This window comes from Diceros bicornis, chromosome 13, assembly GCF_020826845.1.
Source record: "Diceros bicornis minor isolate mBicDic1 chromosome 13, mDicBic1.mat.cur, whole genome shotgun sequence".
Lineage (NCBI taxonomy): Eukaryota > Metazoa > Chordata > Mammalia > Perissodactyla > Rhinocerotidae > Diceros > Diceros bicornis.
In genome coordinates, this window is record NC_080752.1 from 9,726,976 (window position 1) to 9,751,734 (window position 24,759).

The following is a 24,759-nucleotide window of genomic DNA, read 5'->3' on the forward strand; positions in this document are numbered from 1 at the left end:
GTTTCACTTTTGTGTGTGTCTTTGGAGTATAACAGGAATAAGTAAAAATTGCCTAAACCAGAAATGTCCAGAACAATGAATTTCTAAAGCTAACTCCCAGGTAACCACTGCCAAGGTCAAGGAATATGGAATATGGTTCCACGGGTGTGTCTTCTGCCCCTCCTGTGATGGGTTTTTGCGGCACTCCTGCCATCGTCAGCGTCTGTGTCAGTTATCTGGTGCTCTGGGCATTTGGACTTTCGCTGGTAAGGTGGCAGAGTGGTATCCGAGGGGTCTTCCTGGAAGAGAGGGTGCTTGAATCAGGCCTTGAGGCAGGGTGAGGCACGAAGGTGCAAAGGAGAACTTTTGGGGAGCACTCAGATGGGGCCACATGCTGAATCAGAAATCCCTCCCCAGGAGTCCCTGCAGCAGCTGCCTGATGGCTGGGGGCACACATGTCTCTAGGGTTCAGGTCTAAGGCCATTAGTGGACTCCAATCCAGGAATTAGACAGCTGTGGAAGGGAGGGCACTGGAGCCTGGGGGAGGGATGGGAGAGGGGAATTCTAGCTCTGGGACTTGGGGGTGTCTCCAGGTTACCCTGGAGATGCACCATCTGGAGACATCCTTCTTGCTATAGATCCTTCCTCTCTCAGAAGGCCACAGCCCTGGAAGTTTGGCCAGGGGCCACCTGCTCACTCCTGCAACGTCCTGTCAAGACCCAGACCCCCTTTCTGACCTGAGGCTGAGATGCAGAGGCTCCAGCCAGGGTGACCCCATGCCACCAACTACTCCCTCTGCCCTGGTCCTGAACAGACCTTTCTCTGCACCAGTGAAGATATGGTTTCAAGAGCTATCACCAGGGAGCTGAGCCCAGAGGTCATAACCACCTCTGGCCCATGGGTGGTGCCCGAGTCTAAGACGTGTCTACTTCCCTCATCTCTGGACTGTCAGGAGGCCTGTGAGTCAGGACTGGAGGGGTCATTAGGCCACTTCAATATTAAGGGAAGGAAGTTGCCAAGATGCTCATCAGGCAGGAGCTTGAGCTGAGGTCTTCTGACTCTGGCCTCTTTTGACCAAGTCTCCATAGGGATCGTTGATTCTCTCTCTGGAGGCAGGAGTCGGTGGGAAATACAGCCAAGAGCTCTGGAGCCTGAGGGAAGAGGGGGCTCCCTGTGGGAGGGAGGACAGAGACTGGGGACCCGCTGGCACCAAATATGAATTCCACTCAATCCTTCTAGCTTTGAAAACACAGCCTGCTGCCTCCAATGATCCCAGGCATTTTTGTGCACATGTGTGTGTGCAGAGTGTGCTGTGTGAGGGGCACATGCAGGTATGGCTGCACACGAGGGTCTCTGTGTGTGTCAGGGGGGTGTGCATATGTGGGTGAACTCAGCCTGATTTTCTCCATTGCCTGGATCCAGCAGGGTCACTCCTTGGTCACTCTCTTCACCCCCTGTGGAATCCTGTGGTTAGAACACGTGTCCATGGCCTGCTGCCCAGAATTCCAAGTTCTCATTGTCTTTGCTCTCTGAGGGTGGTCAGCCAAGCCATTCTGCACCACCTGATGCCAGGGCACCTGCCAAACTTCCTGTCCAAGACTCTTCCAGCTGACTCTCATGCCCCAACCCCCGGTCAAGCACTGAGTGTCCACCCTGCCCCTTCTCAGAGCAGGGTTGAACTAGCCCAGGGACCTAGGAGGACAGGGGACTGGGAGAAAGGACCTGGCTGCAGGCATTAGCTGGGGGAGAAGCCCCTTGAGGGAGGCAGAGCGTGCCCTCACAATATAGGCAGAGGGCTGCAGGGAGGTCTGTCTGGATTTGAATCTGGAGGAGGCTCCAGGAGCCAAGGAATGCAGCTGTAGGTGCTAGAATGGCAAAGAGAGGGATTCACTCCTAGAGGCCCGGAGGTAGGGCAGCCATGCCAACATCTTGGTTGTGGTCCAGCGAAGCTAGTTCAGACTTTTGACTCCAGAACTGTAAGAGAATAAATTTTCATTGTCTTAAGTCACTAAGGCTGCAGTAAATTATTATAGCAGCAAAAACTAAAAAACAAAAAAACAAAACAAAACAAAATGCTAATACAACAACAGACAGGCAGGCAGAAAGGGAAAAAGACAAGAAGATGACAAACAGGCTGGAGGAGAGGCAGGCAATGAGGAGTTAGGTGACAGTCAGAGATGCAGGTGGGTCAGAGACAGACAGATAAACAGGTAGGGAGCCTGCAGAAGGATGAGAGAGAGAAGGGTGATGGTCTGATGGGCAGGAGGCAGGAGATCAGGTAGGTTGGCAGGTGGGAAGATAGGATACAGGAAGTGGGCAGACAGGCAGGGGACAGGAGAGAGTGACAGGGAGACAGGATGGCTGCAGGGGCCCCTCAGAGCCTGTTCTTGTCCCCAAGAAGGGTTAGAGGAGCTTCCTGAGATGCAGGTGGATCCCATTCTTGGACTTCAACACAATTCTTGGAATGGGAGCAGGGACCCTGGAGGGGTCTGGCGCCAGGTCAAAGCAGAGCAGTGCCAGGGCCACGGCCACCTTCAGCTCGTTCATGGCAAACTGCTTCCCGATGCAGTTCCTGGGCCAGGGAGGGGAAACAAAATGAGAAGTGGCCTCAAACTTCCTTCTGAGCTGGGCAGGCATTGACCACTGGGCCCCTGCCAGGAACAGGGCATTCAGGGCTCTCTTGCATGTGGCCCAGCCCCGATCCCATCCTTACAGTTCACACACCTCTACCCCAAGCCTTGGTTCACATCCTCCCCCTGATCTCTGACAAAGCCTACTTCCCTCCTGGACTAGCTCCTAACTCCTACTTCTGCTCTCAGCAGACCTGGAATCCTGTTAGGTGAGGGTCAGTGCTCTAAGCCACAAGTCAAGTTAAGTGAATCACTAAAAAAGTTAATCATTAGTTTTTTCTCTCCCTCCAGAAGCATCATGGCAGTGTAAGTTGTTTCGTTTTTCTCTCTCCTCTAAGTTACAACCAGTCATACATCCGTTGATCAAAAAAGGACTCCCTGCACAGCACACCAGAATGCCTGAGAGTTCCATTGATCCATACATCTGAAGGCGGGTAGACTGGACCTCTGGGAAGTAGTGGAACTAGGTGATCTGCCCCAACCCAGCTGTGATGATCCAAAATGCAGATCCTCACACTGGCACATGCACGGTGACCACAATCTGCAGCAGCAAATAACACATTTCCAGCTTAGCCCCTGCCCCACTCCCCTGTGGTGTCAGGTGACACATGTCTTGAGGATTCAGGACACAGAGCAGAGTCAGCGACCCAGCCCCTACTCCTCTCCCAGCAGTGGCACCAATCTTTCCAGAAATGGGTTCAGTATCCAAAATGTGAATTTCCCCAGTGAGGGAAGGGTGCCCTGACCTGAAATTTTAAAGCACACTGGCACAGGTCAATGACCAGAGGCTGAAGGAGCAGCAACAACACTTGTGGTTTAGCCCCTGCTCCTCCCCGAGCAGTGGCAGGTGACAGCTGTGACATGAGACTTCAGGTACCACAGGAGAACCTATGACCCAGCCCCTAGTGGTGACACCACCGACACTGGCTCTGCCAGCAGTGGGGGCTTCATACAAGAACCCAGGCCCCTGGAAGCAAGAGCAACACTCATGAACCCAGTGCCCCGGGCAGCAGTCCTTCCAGCACCCTCAGGTAACAAAGGAGTAGCAGTGCAGGTGGTGCACAAGGCAGAAGCACCTGAGCCTGTGGAGAGCCCACAGAGAGCTAGTGGGGATACACAAGACCCAGGCAACCCCAGAAGCAGCAGAAGTGCTCACAGCCTAGTGATCCTGGTGGTGACATCTGAGACTGCAGCAACATTGTAAGCAGCAAAGCACCAGCAACCTCAGAGGGACAAGCAGTACAAGGAGGGCACTGACCACGCCTCTAGCAGAGGTAGTTGAGTGTGGAAAGTGCAGGCTCTCAAATACAACCAGCAGCATAGAACCAAAGTGACCAAAACTGTACTAAAATAAGAAAGGTGGTTACTACCACAAAGGCACTGGCAGAGGATCAAATCATCAAGCACCATGAGGAACTATAGTAACATGGCAGAATAGTGGGAGAATGACAGCTCTCCAGAAACCACACTTGAAGTCACAGAATAATTCAATCTGATTAACAGAGAATTCAAAGTAACAGTCATGAACTCAATGAGTGACAAGAAAACTCAGAAAGAAAGTTCAATGAGCTCAGGAATAAAATTAATGAACAGAAGGAATACTTCACCAAAGAGGTTGAAACTCTAAAAAAAAAAAAAAAAAACAGAAATTCTGGAGAGGAAGAACACAATTAACGAGATGAAAAATAAAGTAGAAAGCATTGAAAACAGAGCAGATAATATGGAAGAGAGAATTAGTGAGCTCAAAGATAGAAATTAAGAAGTGATTCAGGTGGAAGAAGATAGAAAACCAAGATTTTTTAAAAATGAAGAAATTCTACAAGAAATATCTGACTCAATTAGGAAAAATAACAGAAGGATGATGGCTATCTGAGAAGGAAAAGAGAGGGAGAAAGGAGCAGAGAGCTTATTCAAAGAAATAATAGCTGAGAACTTCCCAAACCTAGGGAAAGAGAACTGGACATACAAGTACATGAAGCTAATAGAATCTCTAATTACCTCAATGAAGAAATAACTTCTCCAAAACATATTATATAAAAAAGTCAAAATTCAATGACAAAAAATATTAAGGATAGCAAGAGAGAAGAAAATAACCTACAAAGGAACCCTCATCAGGCTTCTAGTGGATGTCTCAGCAGAAACTGTACAGGCTAGGAGAGAGTGGAATGATATATTACAAATACTAAAAGACAAAAGCTATCAGCCAAGAATACACTATCCAGTGAAATTATCCTTCAGATATGAAGGAGAAATAAAATCTTTCCCTGACAAACAAAAGCTGAGGAACTTCGTGGCCACTAGACCGGCCTTACAAGAAATGTTGGAAGGAGACCTCTTACCTGAAACAAAAAGGCAAAGGTTTATAAAGCTTTGAGGAAAGAGATAAAGCGACAGAATCAGAAAATTACAATAATGTATCAGAATAGATTAGTAAAAACTTAATTATAACATAAAGGATAAAAGGAAACAAGGCATCGAAAATAACTATAAACACTTCGATTTGGTCACAAACTCACAACACAAAAAGGAATAATTTGTGACAACAAAAACACAGAAGATAGGGGACCAGCCCAGTGGTGTAGTGCTTAACTTTGCGCACTCCACTTTGGCAGCCCAGGGTTCATGGGTTCGGATCCCAGGCATGCACCGATGCACCACTTGTCTGGCCATGCTGAGGCGGTGTCACACGTACAGCAAGTAGCAGGATGTGCAACTATGACATACAACTATCTACTGGGATTTGGGGAGAAAAAGGGGGAAAAAAAGGAGGAGGATTGGCAATAGATGTTAGCTCAGGGCCGGTCTTCCTCAGCAAAAAGAGGAGGATTGGCGTGGTTGTTAGCTCAAGGCTGATCTTCCTCACAAAAAAAAAAACAAAAACAACAACAAAAAAACTATAAACACTTCAATTTGGTCACAAACTCACAACACAAAAAAGAATAATTTGTGACAACAAAAACACAGAAGTGAGGGGACTGGCCCAGTGGCATAGTGGTTAAGTTCGCGCACTCCACTTTGGCAGCCCAGGGTTCACGGGTTTGGATCCTGGGCGTGGACCGATGCACCACTTGTCAAGCCATGCTGTGGTGGCGTCCCATATAAAGTAGAGGAAGATGGGCACGGATGTTAGCCCAGGGCCAATCTTCCTCAGCAAAAAAAGGAGGATTGGCAACGGAAGTTAGCTCAGGGCTAATCTTCCTCATACACACACACACACACACACACACACACACAAAACAGGAGGGGAAGAGGAAAAGGATGGAACCTGCTTAGGCTACTGGAGATAAGAGACTATAAGAAAAATGACTATCTCATCTATGAGATCTTTAATACAAACCTCACGTTAATCACAGAACAAACAATCAGAGCATAGTCACAAATCATAAATAAAGAGAAAATTGAGAAAAATATCACAGAAAACCACCAAAGTGAAATGACAGTCAGAAATGCAAGGAAAAAGAAACAATGGAAATACAGAACAACCAGAAAACAAAACATAAAATGGCAGTATTCTGCCCCCATATATCAATAATCATTCTAAATGTAGAGAGATTGAATTCACCAATCAAAAGACACAGAGCAACTGGATGAATTAAAAAACAAGACCCGGGGCTGGCCCCGTGGCATAGCGATTAAGTGTGCGCCTTCTGCTGCTGGTGGCCTGGGTTCAGATCCTGGGTGCGCACCAATGCACCACTTGTTAGGCCATGCCGTGGCGCTGTCCCATATAAAGTGGAGGAAGATGGGCATGGATGTTAGCTCAGGGCTGATCTTCCTCACACACACACACACACACACACAAAACCCAAGACCCAACAATATGCTGCCTCCAGGAGACCCGTCTCAGCTCTAAAGACAAATATAGCTTCAGAGTGAAAGGATGGAAGATGATACTCCAAGAAAATGGAAAGCAAAAGAATGTGGGTGTAGCCATACTTATATCAGACAAAACAGACTTTGAGACAAAAAAGATAACAAGAGACAAAGATGGACATTATATAATGATAAGAGAGATATTCTGCCCCAAAGATGTAACAGATATTAATGTATATGCACCTAACACAGGAGCAACAAAGCATATAAATCAACTTTTAACAGACCTAAAGGGAGAAACTGACAACAACACAATAATAGTAGGGGACTTTAACATCCCACTTATATCAATGGATAGAGTATCCAGAGAGAAAGTCAACAAAGAAACAGTGGCCTTAAATAAAATACTAGATGAGATGGACTTATATATATACACATAACATTCCATCCCAAAATAGAGAAATACACATTCTTCTCAACTGCACATGGAACATTCCCAAAGATAGACCATATGCTGGGAAATAAGGTGAACCTCAATAAATTTAAGAAGATTGAAATCATATCAAGCGTCTTTTCTGACCACAGTGCTATGAAACTAGAAATCAGCTACAAGAAAAAAATCTGGGAAAGGCACAAACATGTGGAGATTAAACAACATGCTACTGAACAACTATTGGATCAATGAAGAAATCAAAGGAGAAATAAAAAAATACCTGAAGACAAATGAAAATATAAAGCCAACATACCAAAACTTATGGGATGCAGCAAAAGCAGTACTAAGAGGGAAGTTTATAGAAATGCAGGTCTACCCCAAGAAACAAGAAAAATCTCAAATAAACAATCTAACACTATGCCTAAGAGAACTAGAAGAAGGAGAACAAAGCCCAAAGTCAGTAGAAGGAAGGAAACAATAAAAATCAGAGCAGATATTAATGAAATAGAGACTAAAATACAATAGAAAGGATCAATGAACCTAAGAGCTGGTTCTTTGAGAAGATAAACAAAATTGACAAAAACCATTAGCTAGACTCACTAAAAAAAAGAGAGAATTCTCAAATAAATAAAATCAGAAAAGAAAGAGGAGAAATTACAACAGACATTGCAGAAATACAAAGGATTATAAGAGAATACTATGAAAAGCTATATGCCAACACCTTGGATAACCTAGAAGAAATGGATAAATTCTTAGGATCGTGCAACCTCCCCAAACTGAATCAAGAAGAAATAGAGAATCTGAATAGACCAATCACATGAAGAGATCAAAACAGTAATCAAAAACCTCCCAAAAAACAAAAGTCCAGGACCAGATGGCTTCTCTGGTGATTTGTACCAAATATTCAAAGAAGATTTAACACCTATCCTTCTCAAACTCTTGGAAAATTGAAGAGAATGGGATGCTTCCTAACTCATTTCATGAGGCCAACATCACCCTGATACCAAAACCAGACAAGGACAACACATCAAAGGACAATTACAGAGCAATATCCCCGATGAATATAGATGCAAAAATCCTCAACAAGATATTAGCAAATTGAATATGACAATACATTAAAAGGATCATACACCACCATCAAGTGGGATTTATTCCAAGGATATGGGGGTGGCTCAACAACCGAAAATCAATCAACATGATACACCACATTAACAAAATGAAGAATAAAATTCACATGATCATCTCAATTGATGGAGAGAAAGCATTTGACAAGATCCAACAGCTATTTATGATAAAAGCTATCAATAAAATGAGTATAAAAGAAAAGTACTTCAACATAATAAACGGCATATATGACAAACCCACAGCCAACATCATACTCAACCATGAAAAACTGAAAGCTCTAAGAAGAGGACAAGACAACAATGCCCACTCTCACGTCTCTTACTCAATATAACATTGGGAGTTTTAGCCACAGCAATTAGTCAATAAAATGAAATAAAAGCGATCCAAATTGAAAGGAAGAAGGAAAACTGTCACTATTTGTGGATGACATGATTTTATATATATAGAAAACCCTAAAGAATTCACCAAACACTATTACAAATAATTAATAAACACAGTAAAGTTGCATGGTACAAAACAAACACACAAAAATCAGTTTCATTTCCATACACTAATAACGAACTGGCAGAAAGAAAAATCAAGAATACAATCCCATTTACAATCACAAGAAAAAGAACAAAATACCTATGAATAAATTTAACCAAAGAGGTGAAAGAACTATACACTGAAACTATAAGACATTATTGAAAGAAATTGAAGAAAACAAAGAAATGGAAAGGTATTCCATGTTCATGGATTGGAAGAATAAATATAGTTAAAATGTCTATATTACCTAAAGCAATCTACAGATTCAATGCAATCACAATCAGAATCCCAATGACATTTTTCACAAAGAATCCTAAAATTTCTATGGAACAAGACAAGATCCCCAATAGCGAAACCAATCCTGAGAAAAAAGAACCAAGCTGGAGGTATCACACTCCCTGAGTTCAAAATATACTACAAAACCATAGTAATCAAAACAGCATGGTAGTGGCACAAAGACAGACACATAGATCAATGGAACAGAATTGCGAGCCCAGAAATAAAACCCACATCTATCAATAGCTAATATTCGAAAAAGGAGCCAAGAACATACAATGGAGAAAGGATTGTCTCTTCAATAAATGGTGTTGGGAAAACTGGACAGCCACATGCAAAAGAATGAAAGTAGATCATTATCTTACACCATACACAAAAATTAACTCAAAATGGATTAAAGACTTGAATGTAAGACCTGAAATCATAAAACACTTAGAAGAAAACATAGGCAGTATGCTCTTTGACATTGGTCTTAGCAGGATGTTCTCGAATACCGTGTCTCCTCAGGCGAGGGAAACAAAAGAAAAAGTAAACAAATTGGACTACATCAGACTAAAAAGCTTCTGCACAGCAAAGAAAACCATCACCAAATGAAAAGATAACCCTCAACTGGCAGAAAATATTTGCAAATCATATATTCTACAAGGGGTTAATTTACAAAATATATAAAGAACATATACAACTCAACAACAAGTAATGAACAACTCAATGAAAAAATGGGCAGACGGGGCTGGTTTGGTGGCATAGTCCTTAACTTCCTGTGCTCCACTTTGGCTGTCTGGGGTTGGCAGGTTTGGATCCCGGGTGTGGATCCATGCACCGCTTATCAAGCCATGCTGTAGTAGGCATCCCACATATAAAGTAGAGGAAGATGGGCACGGATGTTAGCCCAGGGCTGATCTTCCTTAGCAAAAAGAGGAGGATTGCCAACAGATGTTAGCTCAGGGCTAATCTTCCTCACACACACACACATAGAGTATGGGCAGAGGATATGAACAGACATTTTTCCAAAGAAGATATATGGATGGCCAATAGGTACATTAAAAAGGTGCTCAACATCACTAATTATCAGGGAAATGCAAATCAAAACTATAATGAGATAACACCTCACACCTGTCAGAATGGCTATAATTAACAAGACAAGAAATAACAAGTGTTGGGCAGGATGTGGAGAAAACGGAACCCTCATACATTACTGGTGGGAATGCAAACTATTGTAGCCACTATGAAAATACTATGGAGATTTCTCAAAAAATTAAAAATATAAATACCATATGATCCAGTTATTCCACTACTGCGTATTTATCCAAAGAACACAAAATCAATAGTTCAAAAAAATACATGCACCCCTATGTTCATTGCAGCGTTATTCACAATAGCTAAGACATGGAAGCAACCTGAGTGCCCATCAATGGAAGAAAGGATAAAGAAGAAGTGGTGTATACACACACACACACACACACACACACACACACACACAATGGACTACTACTCAGCCATAAAAAAGACAAAATTATGCCATTTGTGACAACATGGATGGACCTTGACAGTATTATGCTAAGCAAAATAAGTCAGACAGAGAAGACAAACACCATATGATTTCACTCACATGTGGAAGATAGACAACCACATGAATAAGGAGAACAGATTGGTGGTTACGAGAGGAGAAGAGGTGGGGGAGGGTGGAAGGAGTAAAGGGGCCCATATGTATGGTGGTGGATGAGAACTAGTGGTGGTGGTGAACACGATGCAGTCTACACAGAAACTGAAATATAATAAGGTACACCTGATAATTACACGATGTTATAAGCCAATAAGATGTCAATAAACTAATTTTAAAAAAGCTAATTATTAGTTTGTTCACTGCCTGCCCAAGCAGTTTCTGGTTTCACAATGTGGAGACCCGATCAGGGCACAATAGGGGGTGGGGTGAGCCACACTCTCAGACCCTCACCCTCTAGGGGGACACACAGGGACCCTGATCCTCAGAAAGAGAAGAAGATAGAGTCATGTAAGGAAGTCAGAATGGCAACAGGGAAGCTTCTCGGAGGGGCCACGGGTTAGTAACCCTCAGCCTGTTGCACCATCTGCCTCCCAATTACCCCAGACTCCTGCCTCCCCCTCATCCCCTCAGTCCACCAGCGTCTGTAGCCTTCTAATCTATTCCAGAAATGTCCCTCCTTGCCATCCCTCAGTCTCCTCACCTGGACTTTTCTGTCTCCCTGTCTCCCTTCCCTCTACACTGAAGCCACAGCCCAGCTCAGACCCTCCTGTGTCCTCCATCACAGGAAGGACATGTCCAAATGCCTCAACTGGCACCAAAGTCCTCTATGGGTTGTTGCCTCACTCACCTCTTACCTGTCCAGCTCCACTTCCTAGCTCAGCTCATGTTGAGATCGCCGTGAATGCCTCCCTCCACCTCTGCCTGCCACATGTTCAAGGCTGAGTCCAATGACAGCCGGCCCTCACTCCCTCTGCTGGATCCACCTCTTCCTCTCCAGACCCCCAAGGCACCATTAATGTTTTACTCAAGGACACATCACCGTCCAGTGCCAATATGGAACATTCAACTATCTGCTCAGTGAGTCAATGAGTGAATGAAAGAACGAATGAATGGATGATGACCGTCTTGAGTAGACGTATTTGTTTCTTGACTGCGAACTCTTTGAGGCAGGGACAGTATCTTTCATCTCTGTGTTCCCATCTCCTAGCACAAGAGTAGGCACACAGAGGCAGGTGTAGTAAACAGTTTTATAATTGAATGAAGCTACTTGCATTGAAAAAAAAAAAAAACCAGAATGCCAAAAAATAAAAGTAGTATTAGTTCTGACCTAGGAATTGAGCTGCTTAGTACCCTCCTGTCCTCTAGTGGCAGCCATAGCCTGCAGCCAGTGTCTATGAGGAAGGCCCCAGTCCTGGGAGAAACCAAATCCTAGAGCCAATTCCTGGAAGAACAATTTGCTTAAAGCCTGTTCTGTGAAAATTGATTCACAACAATTAATTCCACAACTTCTTGTGGAAGTTACTATTTCATAGGATGATTTCAGCAGCATTGGAGGATTTTCACAGCAGCCATTCTGGAGTGGGATCAGCCAGCTTAACAGCTGTCTCAAGCGTGCTTTATGTTTTACACACCAGGAAGCTTTCCAATGCATGTGTCATACTCGGAATAGTGGATTTTCTCTCAAGGCAGTTGATTGTCCTCATTGTTATGCTTTTTGCCAATGTTGGACTATGTAGACTCTGGGACTATAGTATATAGATCTGACGTCATATAAAGCATTTTGCCAACTAGAAAGGCTGTCATGGTTATGTGAATATTAATATGCAGTTAAATTTTATTGAGATAGACTGTAAAAATAGAGAAGACACACATTGCTGTGAAACCTTCTTCAAATGGCTACTGTAAACTTCCATGTATATGGCTGAACGGTTAGGACAAGGAAGGGGCTGGAAATCCCAAAACACACAAACATCACTGAGACAGTGAGTGGCAGATGAGGGACTTAAGGAGAAAAGGCCCTCAGCTGGACTGTGAATGTGGGAAGAGAGAAAACCACCTGTTAAGATTACTGATAATGGAGAAAAGCAACCGTCTGAACTTTAATTCTCATGAAAACTTCTAATTGTGAAGTTGTACTCCTAAAGCGTAGAGAACATCAGAATACACCAAACTTTGGAATAGCACTGACACCGAATTGTGGCTGGCCATTGGTAAAGTCAGTGGGTAAGTCCCTGTGGCATGCCCTAAAATGCCACCTTTCTTTTTTACACAGGGGCACACGTCTCCTTCCCCACACACCGACATAGAAGTACATAACTGCAGACGCCAATATGAACGTAGGAGGTCACAAACATCGGGTGTGCACCCAGTGAAACTCCCAGCTCAAGTACAGAGAATCTCACCTTGATCCTCCTGAGAAGGGCAGGAAAGCGTGGCTGTGTCAAGTAGAACTCAGTGCAAACAGGGAAGGATCAAACACCTGCAGAGAGAGCACCAGGGACAGGACCAGGAGGAGGTCAAGCCCCTCCTTCCAATCCACGAGGGAACAGGACTCCCGAGGTGGGAGTGAGAGGAGGTGTTGTTCTGCAGAGATCATCCCATCCCCTCCTCCCACGGCTATCATACCTCTGGGTTCGGCCACACCTTGGGGTTGTGGTGAAGGGCATAAAAGGAGAGCACAATCATGATTCCTGTGGGGCAGGCAGAGAAGAGAGAAGACTGATCATACCCATGGGGTGGGGCCCCCTCCCTCTGCCAGCAGGGGGCATGTGCATGCAGGAAAGTCTTGGGAGCCACTCCCCGTCACTCTGAGTGGAATGATCCTGCTGCAAGAGAGGTGGGATGGACATGGCAAAGCTCATGTGCACAGATTAGGAGGAGAAAACCATGACCCAGGATTGAGGAGCAAGAAAGACTTTTTGGAGCAACTCAAGTGACAACTCATATTTATCAGGTGTCACCCATGAGCCCTTAGGGAATATGCATTAACTCATTCAATCCTCACATCAACCCTCCAAGAAAGACTCTCATATCCCCATTGTTCAGATGAGGCACCTGATCCTCAGAGACTGAGTGACTTGCCTATGATCACACAGCTAGGATGTGCCAGGGCTAGGATTCAAACCCAGTGGGAGGTGAGCCAAGGGGTTGTCTTCTCCAGACATGGCAGGGGTCTCAGATCTGATCATCAATTGCTCTCTGACATCAAACTGAGTGGTCCTCAGAGACTGGGCCATCTGATCCGTGACAGTGGATTCCCTAATTGCCCCCATTTTCCTAGACCCCATAAGGTAAGTACCACATCTCCCCCTACCCCTGTCTGATTGTCTCTCCAGCCCTCACAGCTCAGGAAATTAGAATTTTAGGGCTAATTCCCGAGCCCAATTCAGAGACTAGCATATGTTTACTGAGCTTTTGCTGGGTCTAGTTCTGTGCCAAGATTTCAAACACCTCATCCTAACTACAAAGTAAGTATTGATTTTCTTGAGGGGAAAACAAGACCCAGAGAGGTTCGGAACTGCTCTGGGACATGTGGATTTCTGATCTTCCTTGTGTTCTTGCAGAGCGCTTAGGTTAGTGAGTGTGATGAGGTTCACATCTCTGGGTAAGGAGCCTCCGTCAGGGAAGGCGATGGGCTTGCTGAGCTCTCTGCAGATGCCTGGTACTGATGGATAGAGTCGCAGTGTCTCCTTGATGCACATGGTGGTGTAGGGCATCTGGTCCAGGTGGTCCCTGAAACCCAAGCCCATCCTGAAGTGCGGGCAGGGTCTGGTACACCAGGGGCTTCTCTAGCTGAGTGGGCACAGCTCTCCCATCTCTAGAGCACTCACCAGGTGATGGAAGCGCCATCTTCCAGGAGGCTCTGGATCTCCTCCAGGCACCTCTGCTGATGCCTGGGGTGTGTGGCCAGAGCATAGAGGATCCAAGAGATGCTGCAGGCTGTGGTGTCATGGCCCTCAAACATGAACGTGTCCACCTCTGCACGGAGGTCCTTATCAGACAAGCTGCTCCCATTCTCCATCTGGGGGAGGAACAGTGAGAGTGCAGGGTTTGCCACTTCCTCTGAGCTTCTGGGCTAATCCACAGCCCTCTCCTATACACACTCACTCTGGCAAAGAGGAGGATGTCCAGGAAATCCAAATGCCTCTTTCTCCTGACCTTCTCCAGCTCTCCCTCCTTCTGCAGGTGAGCCTTCCTCAGCTTTATCACTTGGTCTGTCCCAGAACAGTGGTTCCCAGGAAGAGCTGAGAGCTCTGGGTGCCCATATACAGCAACCCACAGAAGCCCTATCTGCCCCCTGCCCCAATCTGGGTGCCAGGTGGATCAGGATGAGTGTGGGAGTGGTTTACATGTCAGGGGTGAGAGCTCTTGCACCATCTGATTTCAGGTCAAATAGCCCCTAAATAGCACAGCCCACGGAGGCTCTGCTTGAATGCTGCCGGGAGGGGGTCTCATTTAACCATCAACCTTGTGGTGCATAGCTCCTGGAACCCTAACATTGTTGGGTCGGTTCCTATCCTTTGCACCAGGAAAACATCTGCATGAGTTTGTCCCAGCTTTTGAAGAGGAATCTGGGGTCCTGTTTTTACCCGAGGGGTCAGAGCCAGTCCCTTTGAGACGTGCCTGACGAAGGATGGGAGCAGCCCCGGATAAGGAGCCAAAACCTGTGTGTTGATGGGTGAGCTGGCAGGCCCCGTGCTTCCAACGGCCATCAGGGGTCAGCCTGTAGATGATGTCATTCTGGTAGAAGGCATTCCTCTCCCAGGAAAAAACCAGATTGTTCAGGTCCCCAATGGCCTGGATATAGGTCTGGGAGTGCCTAAAGGGAGAGGATGCAGAAGAGAGTGGAGTGGAGGGAGGCCACTGACCTGGAGGTGGAGTGGGCTCTGGGTGGAGGTTTCCTCAATCAGTCGGGACAAGACATGGAGGCATTGGTCATTGTTGTCTTATGGCTCTTGAGATGCTCAGCTCTTTTTAAGTGGCGTGGGCAGCCAGACTTCTACCTGTGCCAGGGTTCAGGGATCTGTGGCTGAGTCAAGGTTTGGTCTAGCTGGAATTTGAACTTGGTCTAGAACTGTGGGCAGAATCTCACTTTGTTTATAAGTGAACATCTAAGTTGTCCCATTAGCCACTCAGGTAAGTCCACACCAGTGGGTAAGAAAGAAGACCCTGCAGCAGAAGGGTTATCACTGACCTGTCTGCCTGGATGCTGCCCTGGTGGCTGAAGGCGCACTTCATGATGGTGTCCGGGGTCCTCAAGGAGACGTGTCCAAAGATCTCCAGATGTGAGTCCTGTCTAGTGAGCTCCTCCCATTTGTCTTGTGGTGCAAGGGGGACATTGACTCTCCTCTGCTCCCCCAAAAGGCAGATGATGACAAGGTCAGGCCCTCTCTCTCCAGATATCCTGTTAGGAATCTCTTGCTTTACAGAACGGATGTGTTATAGCAAATAAAGACTATAAAGCAAATGTCTGTAAAGTGAGGCCTATTGTCTCAGAAACTTTTATTATATAACTAACCATGTTCTGTCATAATAGTCAGAATTAGTTTTGAATTTTAGGAACAAGTTACCATGATAACCACCTTTTGGCACACCAGAAAGCATTGTTTTTCAGAAGACAAAGGGAGGATCTTTTCTGTCATGGGGCTGAGCTAGACCTGAGGGACAGGTAAAGTCCAACTTTAGGGAGCAAATGTTTTGAGGCAAGAAGAAGTCTAAGGGTATAGTACTGGGGTTCCTAAAGAAGGGACATCAGGGACTTCAATTCCTAACATTCCTCAAATGTTAACTGAGAACAGTTGGTAAGATATCACAGTCCTGATCAGAGGTGATGTTATGGCAGGTCCTGGTTCTGAGAATATAGACCTGTTCTCCATTTCCCTCCATGGAGTGGCTCAAATCCATCAAGAAGCCTGAGGCACCAGGGCAGAGCCCACCTGAGTGACATCCTGGCATGTCCACCCTGCCACTGAAGCTGCCACTGCTCAGGTTATCCAGGGTCAGGTTGTCCTGCTGTCAAGGGGAATGACCCTTGCTCTAGTCCACTGTGCTGAAGATGTGGATGTGGGAAGAGAGCAGACCCCACGCCCACAGCCCTCCTTTCTCTTGGCAATAACCAAAGTGTGGATCCAAGCTGGCACTTGGATACTGCTCTGTCCCGTACACTTCCGAGGAACCCTGACTCATAACGTTATTCTGAGTGCCTGTTGTTTGATGGATGTCTTAAGGACATTGTGTCTGGACTGGCCTCTGTGAGTTGTGCTATGCATGAGTGTGTGCAGGTGAGAGAGGGACGGACTTACAAGCATTACTCGGACAGAGTTGGCCATGAGCCCCACGTAGGGCTTCAGGATGTCATAGTGGAAGGCTGGAGTCAGCACCGGCCAGTGTTGGAAGCATGTCTGCCCGTTCAACAGGAGCAAACCATATCCTGGGCCAGAGATGGGAGTATGTGTAGGATCAAGAGAAGGGATCAGAGGGATGACTGGGGACAACTTGGGAGGAATCAAGAGTGTCAGAAGAAGGCCCATTGTGGCAAAGGCAGGAAAGGCCAATGTATTTCAGGACTGAGAATTTCCCCAAATGGCTGGTACATGGGAAGTGATTGTAACAGCTATGAGATAAAGGTTGAAAAAGAATTGAGGGCAGATCATAGAAGAACTTCAATAAAATTCAGGCTGAGATCACTGAGGAGGACTGAGAAGTGATGTGGAAGATGCTGAGCTTTAGGAGGGCTCTCACCACCATTAGGATAGGGGAGGGTCTTGTTACAAGAAGAGAAATGAGGCTTGATCCAGAGATGAGGGTGGTGACATGGTGGCCAGGCACCTGTTGTTCTCTGTGAGCTAAAGAAATAGCTGTTGGCACGCTGAGGTGGTGGGTGGACTGCAGTCCTAGTTAGATGTACTTACCAAACCAAGGAGCCAGGAATATGTAAGGACTGTGAGACTTTGGGTCTGAAAGGTAAGGAAGGACATTACAGGAAGCTGGAGGGGATTAAACAAGGTCAGTGGCCCCCAGGAGGTAGCTGTGGTCCAGACTACAGGCTGCCATCCCTTCCTGACGATTGTCAGCTGCCAGTTTGTCTCAAACTACTGCCCATTTGCCTCCCATCCCTGACTCTTTCTGTCCTGATAGTCACTATGGGCTATAGAAGACAGACTCGGTGTCTCAGCCTCAGGACACCCACAGGACTAGGATGGTGAATCTGCAAGAAACACAAGTTCTGTCCTCAGTGCCAAAGAAAATTCAGAAGCCTGTGGTTTTCCTACATTGATAGTCGCTTCGTCATCCCCTGTCCCCAGACAGGCAAATATTAGAGGTACCTAACCCAGGTCATTGTGCAAAGGAAATTGTCTTTGAGATCTGGGGCAATTTACATAACAGGTCATCTCCATTTGATTAAAAAAGAAAGAAAGAAAGAAAAGAAAAAAGAAATTCAGTCCCACACTGTTCTTTTAGCTTTGGTTTAAGGGAATAGTGTTGGCATTAGGCTGGCTTGTGTGCTGGGAGAATGGTTGGAAGAGGGTAGGTATTGGTGGCTGAACTGCCAGTCTTTTCCGATTTTCATAGACACAGGGGCATGTACCCAAGGGAAGAGCTGCTCTAGACAGGATGTGGATTTCACACTCACCTGATCTCCCCAGGATCACCTTCATGTAGTCAGGGTCATAGACCAGTTCTTGGACCTTTATTCCCCATAGCCAGTGAGGAGAGGCATGTGGGAATTTCTCTACCCTTTTCAGAAGCTCTTGTAAGTCCTAGTCCTCTTGTAACTGTAACCACAGGAAAGACAAATCAATAAAACCTTTCCTTTTAGGTCCAGTGTTTGGAGTGGTGGTGAAGGGCAAGACAGGCACAGGGAGATAGTTCTGGATGTATCAGCAGTGATTAGGAGTTTGGAACTGTTTCTGAAGAGCTGGGCTCTGATTTGGATTCTTGCTCTCTTGCCAAGAGTTGGCCTAAGGCCCGATTCTGGCTTCTGGTTGGGCCATCTCCAGGCCCTCACTCAGAATACTGCCTTCAGAATCTTACCCATAGTAGGTTCTTGATAAATGTCCAATAATGGACTCCAGGGTGTACAAAACTTTTTACAGACTTATATTAGAGTTATTGGTTGATTTGTGTCCCCCTCAAATTCATATGTTGAAATCCCAACCCCCAGTACCTCAGAATGTGACCTTATTTGGAGATAGGATCTTTACAGGGCAATCAAGTTAATGTTGGGTTATTAGGGTCAGCCCTTATCCAATAAGACTGGTGTCTTTACAAAAATGGGTAAATTGGGACACAGAGACAACACTCATGGAGAGAAGATCATTGGAAGAGACACATGGAGAAGATAGTGATTCAGCCAAAGAGATAACCAAAGATAGAACCTGCAACAGATGCTTCCCTCAGGGCCTGCAGAAGGAACCAACCCTACCAATACCTTGATTTTGGACTTCTGGTCTCCGGAACTGTGAGACACTAAATTTCTGTTGTTTTAGCCACCCAGTTTGTGGTATTTTGTTTCAGCAGCCCTAGGAAACTAAAACAATTATGTAATGTTCGAGGCAAACCTGGGTGAGGGATGGACTATTACTTGATCCTGAATCACTGAAGAATGAGGAGACCCATGTTGAAGGACATGCCCAGGTGAGCTGCATTTCAGCTGAAATCTGCTGACCCCAAGGTGTCCTTCCCCGAGGTTCCCAAGCCTCCCTCGGTGTCTCTATTATCATATTCAACTCAATCTTCTCATTACTGGGCACCGTGTTGGCAAACTTACCTTTAATATCTGTAATCTCTGTGTTCTTAGAGCTGGCATAGAGCATGGTTCATAGGAATTATGCCTTATTTTTCAAAAGGAATGAGGACATGTAGGAGAGTGAATGAGTAAGTCTTGATTAAATTTCTTGTTGCAAGTGACAGATAGAATCTTGAGCTAATGTAAGACAAAGAAAAAGGACAAGAAAGAAGGCTGAGGACCCAGGAATGTCTCATGGAGCCCATGGGCAGGGAATAGTCAGGATGTGGAAGCGGCAGAACCAGGGACTGGAGAGCTGCCAGGACTGCGTCTCTTTCTCTCTCTCTGTACGTGCATGCATTCATTCTCTCAACAAATGTTTATGGAGGCTCTACCTTGTCCCAGACACATTTCTGGAAGCTGATGATACAGCCATGAATAAACAGAAAACAGTCCCCATCCTTGTGGAGCTGGGTCCTCGTGGTGGAGAAGGGCAGTTCTACCCTCTGGGGCTGGGACGTTACCCTTCCACCACACGTCATGTCTTAGAGGCACTGTGCATCCTATTCTGAGAATCTGATTGTAATATCATGGCCAAGGGGTCCACCAGCTACAATCAACTGTGGCTAGGGTTGAATAGGGCTTTCAGGGGCCCACTGTTTGTGGGGGAAGAGGTCTCAGACAGGTAAGCTGAGCAGACATCCCCAAATGTTTCCACTGCAGTGAAGGAGCAAATATATGAATGAGTAGATAAGCAGATGGATTCACTTGTTCATTTATTTGATATCTGTTTATTGAATACTTACTTTGGGTCAATTGCCATCTTCATTGCTGGAGATTCAACAGTGAACAACAGAAATCCCTGCTTCCATGGAGCTTATGTTCTAGTGGGGGTGGGGGTGGGGCAGACAATCCTGCTCTTAACCGAGAAGTGGCCTCCTTGAATTACTTAAGAAGGCCTCTCTGTGGTCCAGGTCATGTCCAGCACTGGGGCTGCCCTTCTCCCTTGATCCAGTGCAGGGACTGACCAGTGCGAGCTTCTTACCGCCCCACCTATGTTACCTGGTCCTCTCGGATCCCCTCCTATTGGCCCAGTGGAGGCCTGGGGACCCTGTTTCAGCACAGTAGCGTGCCTCCTTTCTGATTGCTTGGTGCCCGAACCAGTCAGCTTCCTGAAATCCCTGCTCCTGGGCACTGTTATTATTTCCCTTTGGGGACCCCAAGGAGCTAAACTGTGTTCTGCCTGTCCATTCTCCTCTCTGGGCCATTCTGGTGCCCACTGATCTGTCAGCCCTCCAGTCAACCAGCTGGGGCTGCCGTCTGTCCCTGAGCAGGTCTGGCCAGAGCCAGTTGAGACTCTTGTAGAGGAGATGGTGCCCATGGTGGCAGTGGCGGTAACCCTATAGGCAAATACCCAGTGCCCATCTGGGTTCCAGACGCTGGGGCCACTCAGGGCAGGCAGTGCTCCACTGGAGCAGTCCTCACCTGGCTGCTCCTGGGAACTGCAGACACAAAGGAATTTCCCCAAAGAGAGACATAAGGAGAGTAGGTAGACAGGAAATAATGAGGCCACAGAGGACATCACCAGATGTGTGGGCTCTGCTGACATGACAGCTAAGCCTGTGATAGGAGGTTTGACAAGGGGAAAGATGAGGCTATTTGGGAGTATTTGGATCCCCAAGTTGTGAGTCCCCTTTTCATAGTTCCTGCTGGATTTCACCCCTATTTAATGCAGTGAGTTTGTTAAGCCTACAAAATGCTTGTCCTTCACAGGTATTGATATTATTTTAAATTCATGCAAAAGAGTGAGTGTGACAGTGGCCCTTGTCTGCGCCAGGCCTCATTCTATGATTATAATAACTCACTTGAGTACTATCAGTATCATCATCCCCAATTTACAGATGAGGAAACCAAGGCATAGAGTAGGTGTTCAAAGTATGTGGCAGAGCTGGAATGTGAATTAGGTAGCTTGGCAACAGAGCCCATATGTTGACCTACCCCACCTTGTCACTTGTCATCTGGCCTGAAAGATTGTCTTCAACCTAATTACATGAGGCAATCTAATTCCTGACTGAGCCAATAACAGAGGTATTCAATAAATGAAAATCTCAGGCAGTATTATAATAACAAGAAAAATTTGGCTGCAGTATCTGTCAGGACAGCAGAAGGTGAGAGGTGACTCAGCACCAGGAGTAATGTTAGTTATGTAAATACAAATGATCTACTTACTGGATCTACCTCTCATCTAATGGCCATCCGTGTCATGAGAAAGTCACTGGAGAAATTTTTGTGGCTCCTTATGTCAAGTCCTAGCTCAGAAAGATGACAACTGCATCAAACAAAAGGTCACAATTTCTCCAAATCAGGAAATAATCTGGAGTCATCAGCACAACAATTTGCAGGAAGAGACTGGGCCTTGGTTGTCTCTCTGTGGCTGGTATAACAGTTCCCCTCTTGGCTCCCCTCTGCTGACAATCGCTTGGGCTCCTTCTCTCAGAAGAGAGAAGCCTCAGCTCTCTGCAACACCCCACCTCCTAGGCTTGTTCAGTCCACAAAGCCCTGGTGAGCCCCTCTCCACGTGGTCCCTCACCTGGCTCTGGGCCCTCCCCATCAGGGATCAGTGCTAACAGAGCTGGCTAGGAAGGCGCTGTCTCTCACCCAACCTGCGGGCTCCTCCTGTCTCTGTCCCTCCACACACCTAGGTCAAGCACTCCTATGTGTCAGGTTCTGTACTGGGTACTGGGCCACAGTAAGGGGGATGACATCCTCAGCCCCAAGGAGTGCACAGTACTGGGGTTTGGGGAATCAGAGCTGGGAGGCAAACATTCTATGTAGTGGTGCAAATTGAATGTCAGTACTCCTTACCTGGGGCCATCCTGGACACCTGCTCGTTCATGTGTGCCGGCGACTTGTTAGGGTTTTACCAGTGAAATCACTAGTCTGGAAAATCCCTCAGTCTCAGACACATTGAGCCGGTTTGCCCCCTATGCCTGACATCACCCCCCAGCCCAGCAGGTGAGCCTCTTTTCCTGTGACCTGACACCTTCTCACATTCCTGTTTATCGTCTCCACAGACTGAACCCCACAGGGCAGGGATCCACAGACTGATATCTGTGTTCTCAGGCAAGCTCAAGGCCAGGCAGAGAGGATGGGGTTGAGTGACGGGGGCAGGGAAGCATCTAGAAGCCTGTCTTGCGAGAACATCTGAGGCTGCTTAGCCTGGTGGGGGAGGATTCAGGAAGCAACAGTCGTTGTCCTAGAGTACAGTGCTGCCAGGACAGCCTGCAGGTCTGCCTAAGGAAGGAGTGTCTGACAGACCTGAGAACCCCAGCACAGGCTTCCTGTGAGGGAGTGAGCTCCCTGGACTGGGATGAGGAGCCGAGACCTAAGAAGTAAATTGGATTGCAAATATCTTCTCCCAACCTAACAATTGGGAGAAGATATTTGCAAACCATACATCTGATAAGGGCTTAATCTCCAAAATATATAAATAACTCATGCATCTCAACAACAAAAAAACTACCAACCCAATTAAGAAATGGGCAAAAGACCTGAACAGACATTTCTCCAAAGAAGATATACAGATGACCAACAGGCACATGAAAAGATGTTCAACATCATTAACTATCTGAGAATTGCAAATCAAAACTACAATGAGATATCACCTCACGCTCGTCAGAATGGCTATAATTAACAAGACAGGAAACAACACGTGTTGGAGAGGATGTGGAGAGAAGGGAACTCTCATACACTGCTGGTGGGAGTGAAAACTGGTGCAGCCACTATGGAAAACAGTATGGAGATTCCTCAAAAATTTAAGGATAAAACTACCATATGATCCAGCTATTCCACAGCTGGGTATTTATCCAAAGAACTTGAAAACACCAATGCATAAAGATACATGCGCCCCTGTGTTCATTGCAGCGTTATTCACAATAGCCAAGACTTGGAAGCAACCTAAGTGCCCATCAAGGGACAAATGGATAAAGAAGATGTGGTATATATACACAATGGAATACTACTCAGCCATAAGAAACAATGAAATCTAGCCATTTGTGACAACATGGATGGACATCGAGGGTATTATGCAAAGTGAAATAAGTCAGAGGGAGAAGGTCAAATACCATATGATTTCCTTCATTAAGTAGTAGATAATAAAACAACAAACAAACACATAGAGACAGAGATTGTATTGGTCGTTACCAGAGGGGAAGGGGGGAGGGAGGAGGGTGAAAGGGATAATTCGGCACATGTGTGTGGTGATGGGTTGTAATTAGTATTTGGGTGGTGAACATGATATAATCTATGCAGAAATAGAAGTATAATGATGCACACCTGAAGTTTATACAATGTTAAAAACCAATGTTACTGCAATAAACAAAAAATTAAAAAAAAAAATAAAGAGGCAGCCTAGAGCACATTCAAAAAAAAAAAAAAGTAAATTGGATTTTCCCAGGGGCCATGTGCTCATCACACGATAAGGCTTTGTCAGATGGATTTGCTGACCACGATCTCAGAGCCCTGGCCCACCCTTCTGTCCCACTTCCCCATCCTGCTCCTTCCTACCTCCTGACTGTGCCTGTAGAGCCAGTGGGAAGGAGGGCACAGGAACTCCTGGACGGCTTTGAGCAGCCACTGCCTGCGCAGGTAGAGCTGGGCTGCCTTGAGCAGCAGCAGAACCAGGCCGAGCAGGGAGGCCACTTGTAGGAGCCCAGAGATACCGCCCAGGGGTCTGGTGGGGTTCAGCACAGAGACACTCATGGTGCAGAGGCTCTGGAGCTCTGACTTCCCTGACTGTTGTGGACCTCCCCTGAGCACCCAGCCCAAGTCAGTCAGGAGAGAATAGTCCCACCCACCTGTGGGGAGGGCAAAGGGTGAGGCAGAGCTTAGACCTGGGCCACCAGAGTTGATTAACTGTGGAGGATCCACGTTGGGAAACAGTGAGAGAAAAGCTTTCTCAGCTGACAGTGATAATGGCCCTGTACATATCAACCTTCCACTCATCCATTTCCTAACCAAACAATTAATAAGCACCTACTATGTCCCAGGCAGATGCTAGGTGCTGGGACACAGCTGCAAGCAAAACAGACATGAATCCTGGCTTCAAGGAATCCACAGTCTGGTTTACAAACGTTCAGTAGGTGTGGTTGGTTTGTTCATTATCCCCATTTCAGAGATGAAAACTAGTTACAGAGAGGTAAAGTGATGTGGCTGGAGGGAAACAGTCAGGGCGAGTCCCAGCTGGGATTAGAATACTTCTCTGTTGGATTCTGAAATGGCCTGTCTCAGCTGACTCTGCAGTATTCCCCAGGGTTTGTCCCAGTCCACTGTTCATTTGTGACCCGGGGTGACAGTGCCGGTGGATAGAGCACTGGCCTTGGACTCAGGAGGGTCAGCCCCAGGTTAGGCTCCCTACACGGAAGCCAGCAACTTAAACTCTCTGAGCCTCAGTTTCTCCTTTTGTGAGGCGGAATAATAATCGCATTCCTAAGTACATGTTACAAATGCTCATTTATTTGTTCAGTCATTCATTCACTCAGCAAATATTTCTTGAGCACACAGCCTAGGTCAATGTAGAAAACTAACTTAGAACAATAAAATATGCAGGGCCTGTACTGGAGGAATGAATAGTGAACTGGGTCCGTCCAGGGAAGGAGAAAACTAACAAAAGGAAGGGGATCTTGAAGGATGTATAGGAGATCATTCAGTGCACAGTACTAGAGAGAGAGATGAAAACTGAAAAAGT

At 46.2% G+C, this 24,759-nt stretch overlaps 1 protein-coding gene across 1 annotated transcript; it reads right to left on the bottom strand.

Moving 5' to 3' along the window:
- Positions 1 to 2,017: 2,017 nt before the first annotated feature.
- Positions 2,018 to 23,780, bottom strand: LOC131412596 (cytochrome P450 4A11-like). The gene is given in 13 exon segments (XM_058552335.1): positions 2,018 to 2,551; positions 12,688 to 12,764; positions 12,911 to 12,977; positions 13,886 to 14,017; positions 14,116 to 14,306; positions 14,393 to 14,499; positions 14,950 to 15,104; positions 15,480 to 15,603; position 16,462; positions 16,588 to 16,715; positions 17,197 to 17,241; positions 17,919 to 18,060; positions 23,580 to 23,780. Coding segments are annotated over 13 exon segments (1,533 nt in total). The 5' UTR covers positions 23,775 to 23,780; the 3' UTR covers positions 2,018 to 2,382.
- Positions 23,781 to 24,759: the final 979 nt, after the last annotated feature.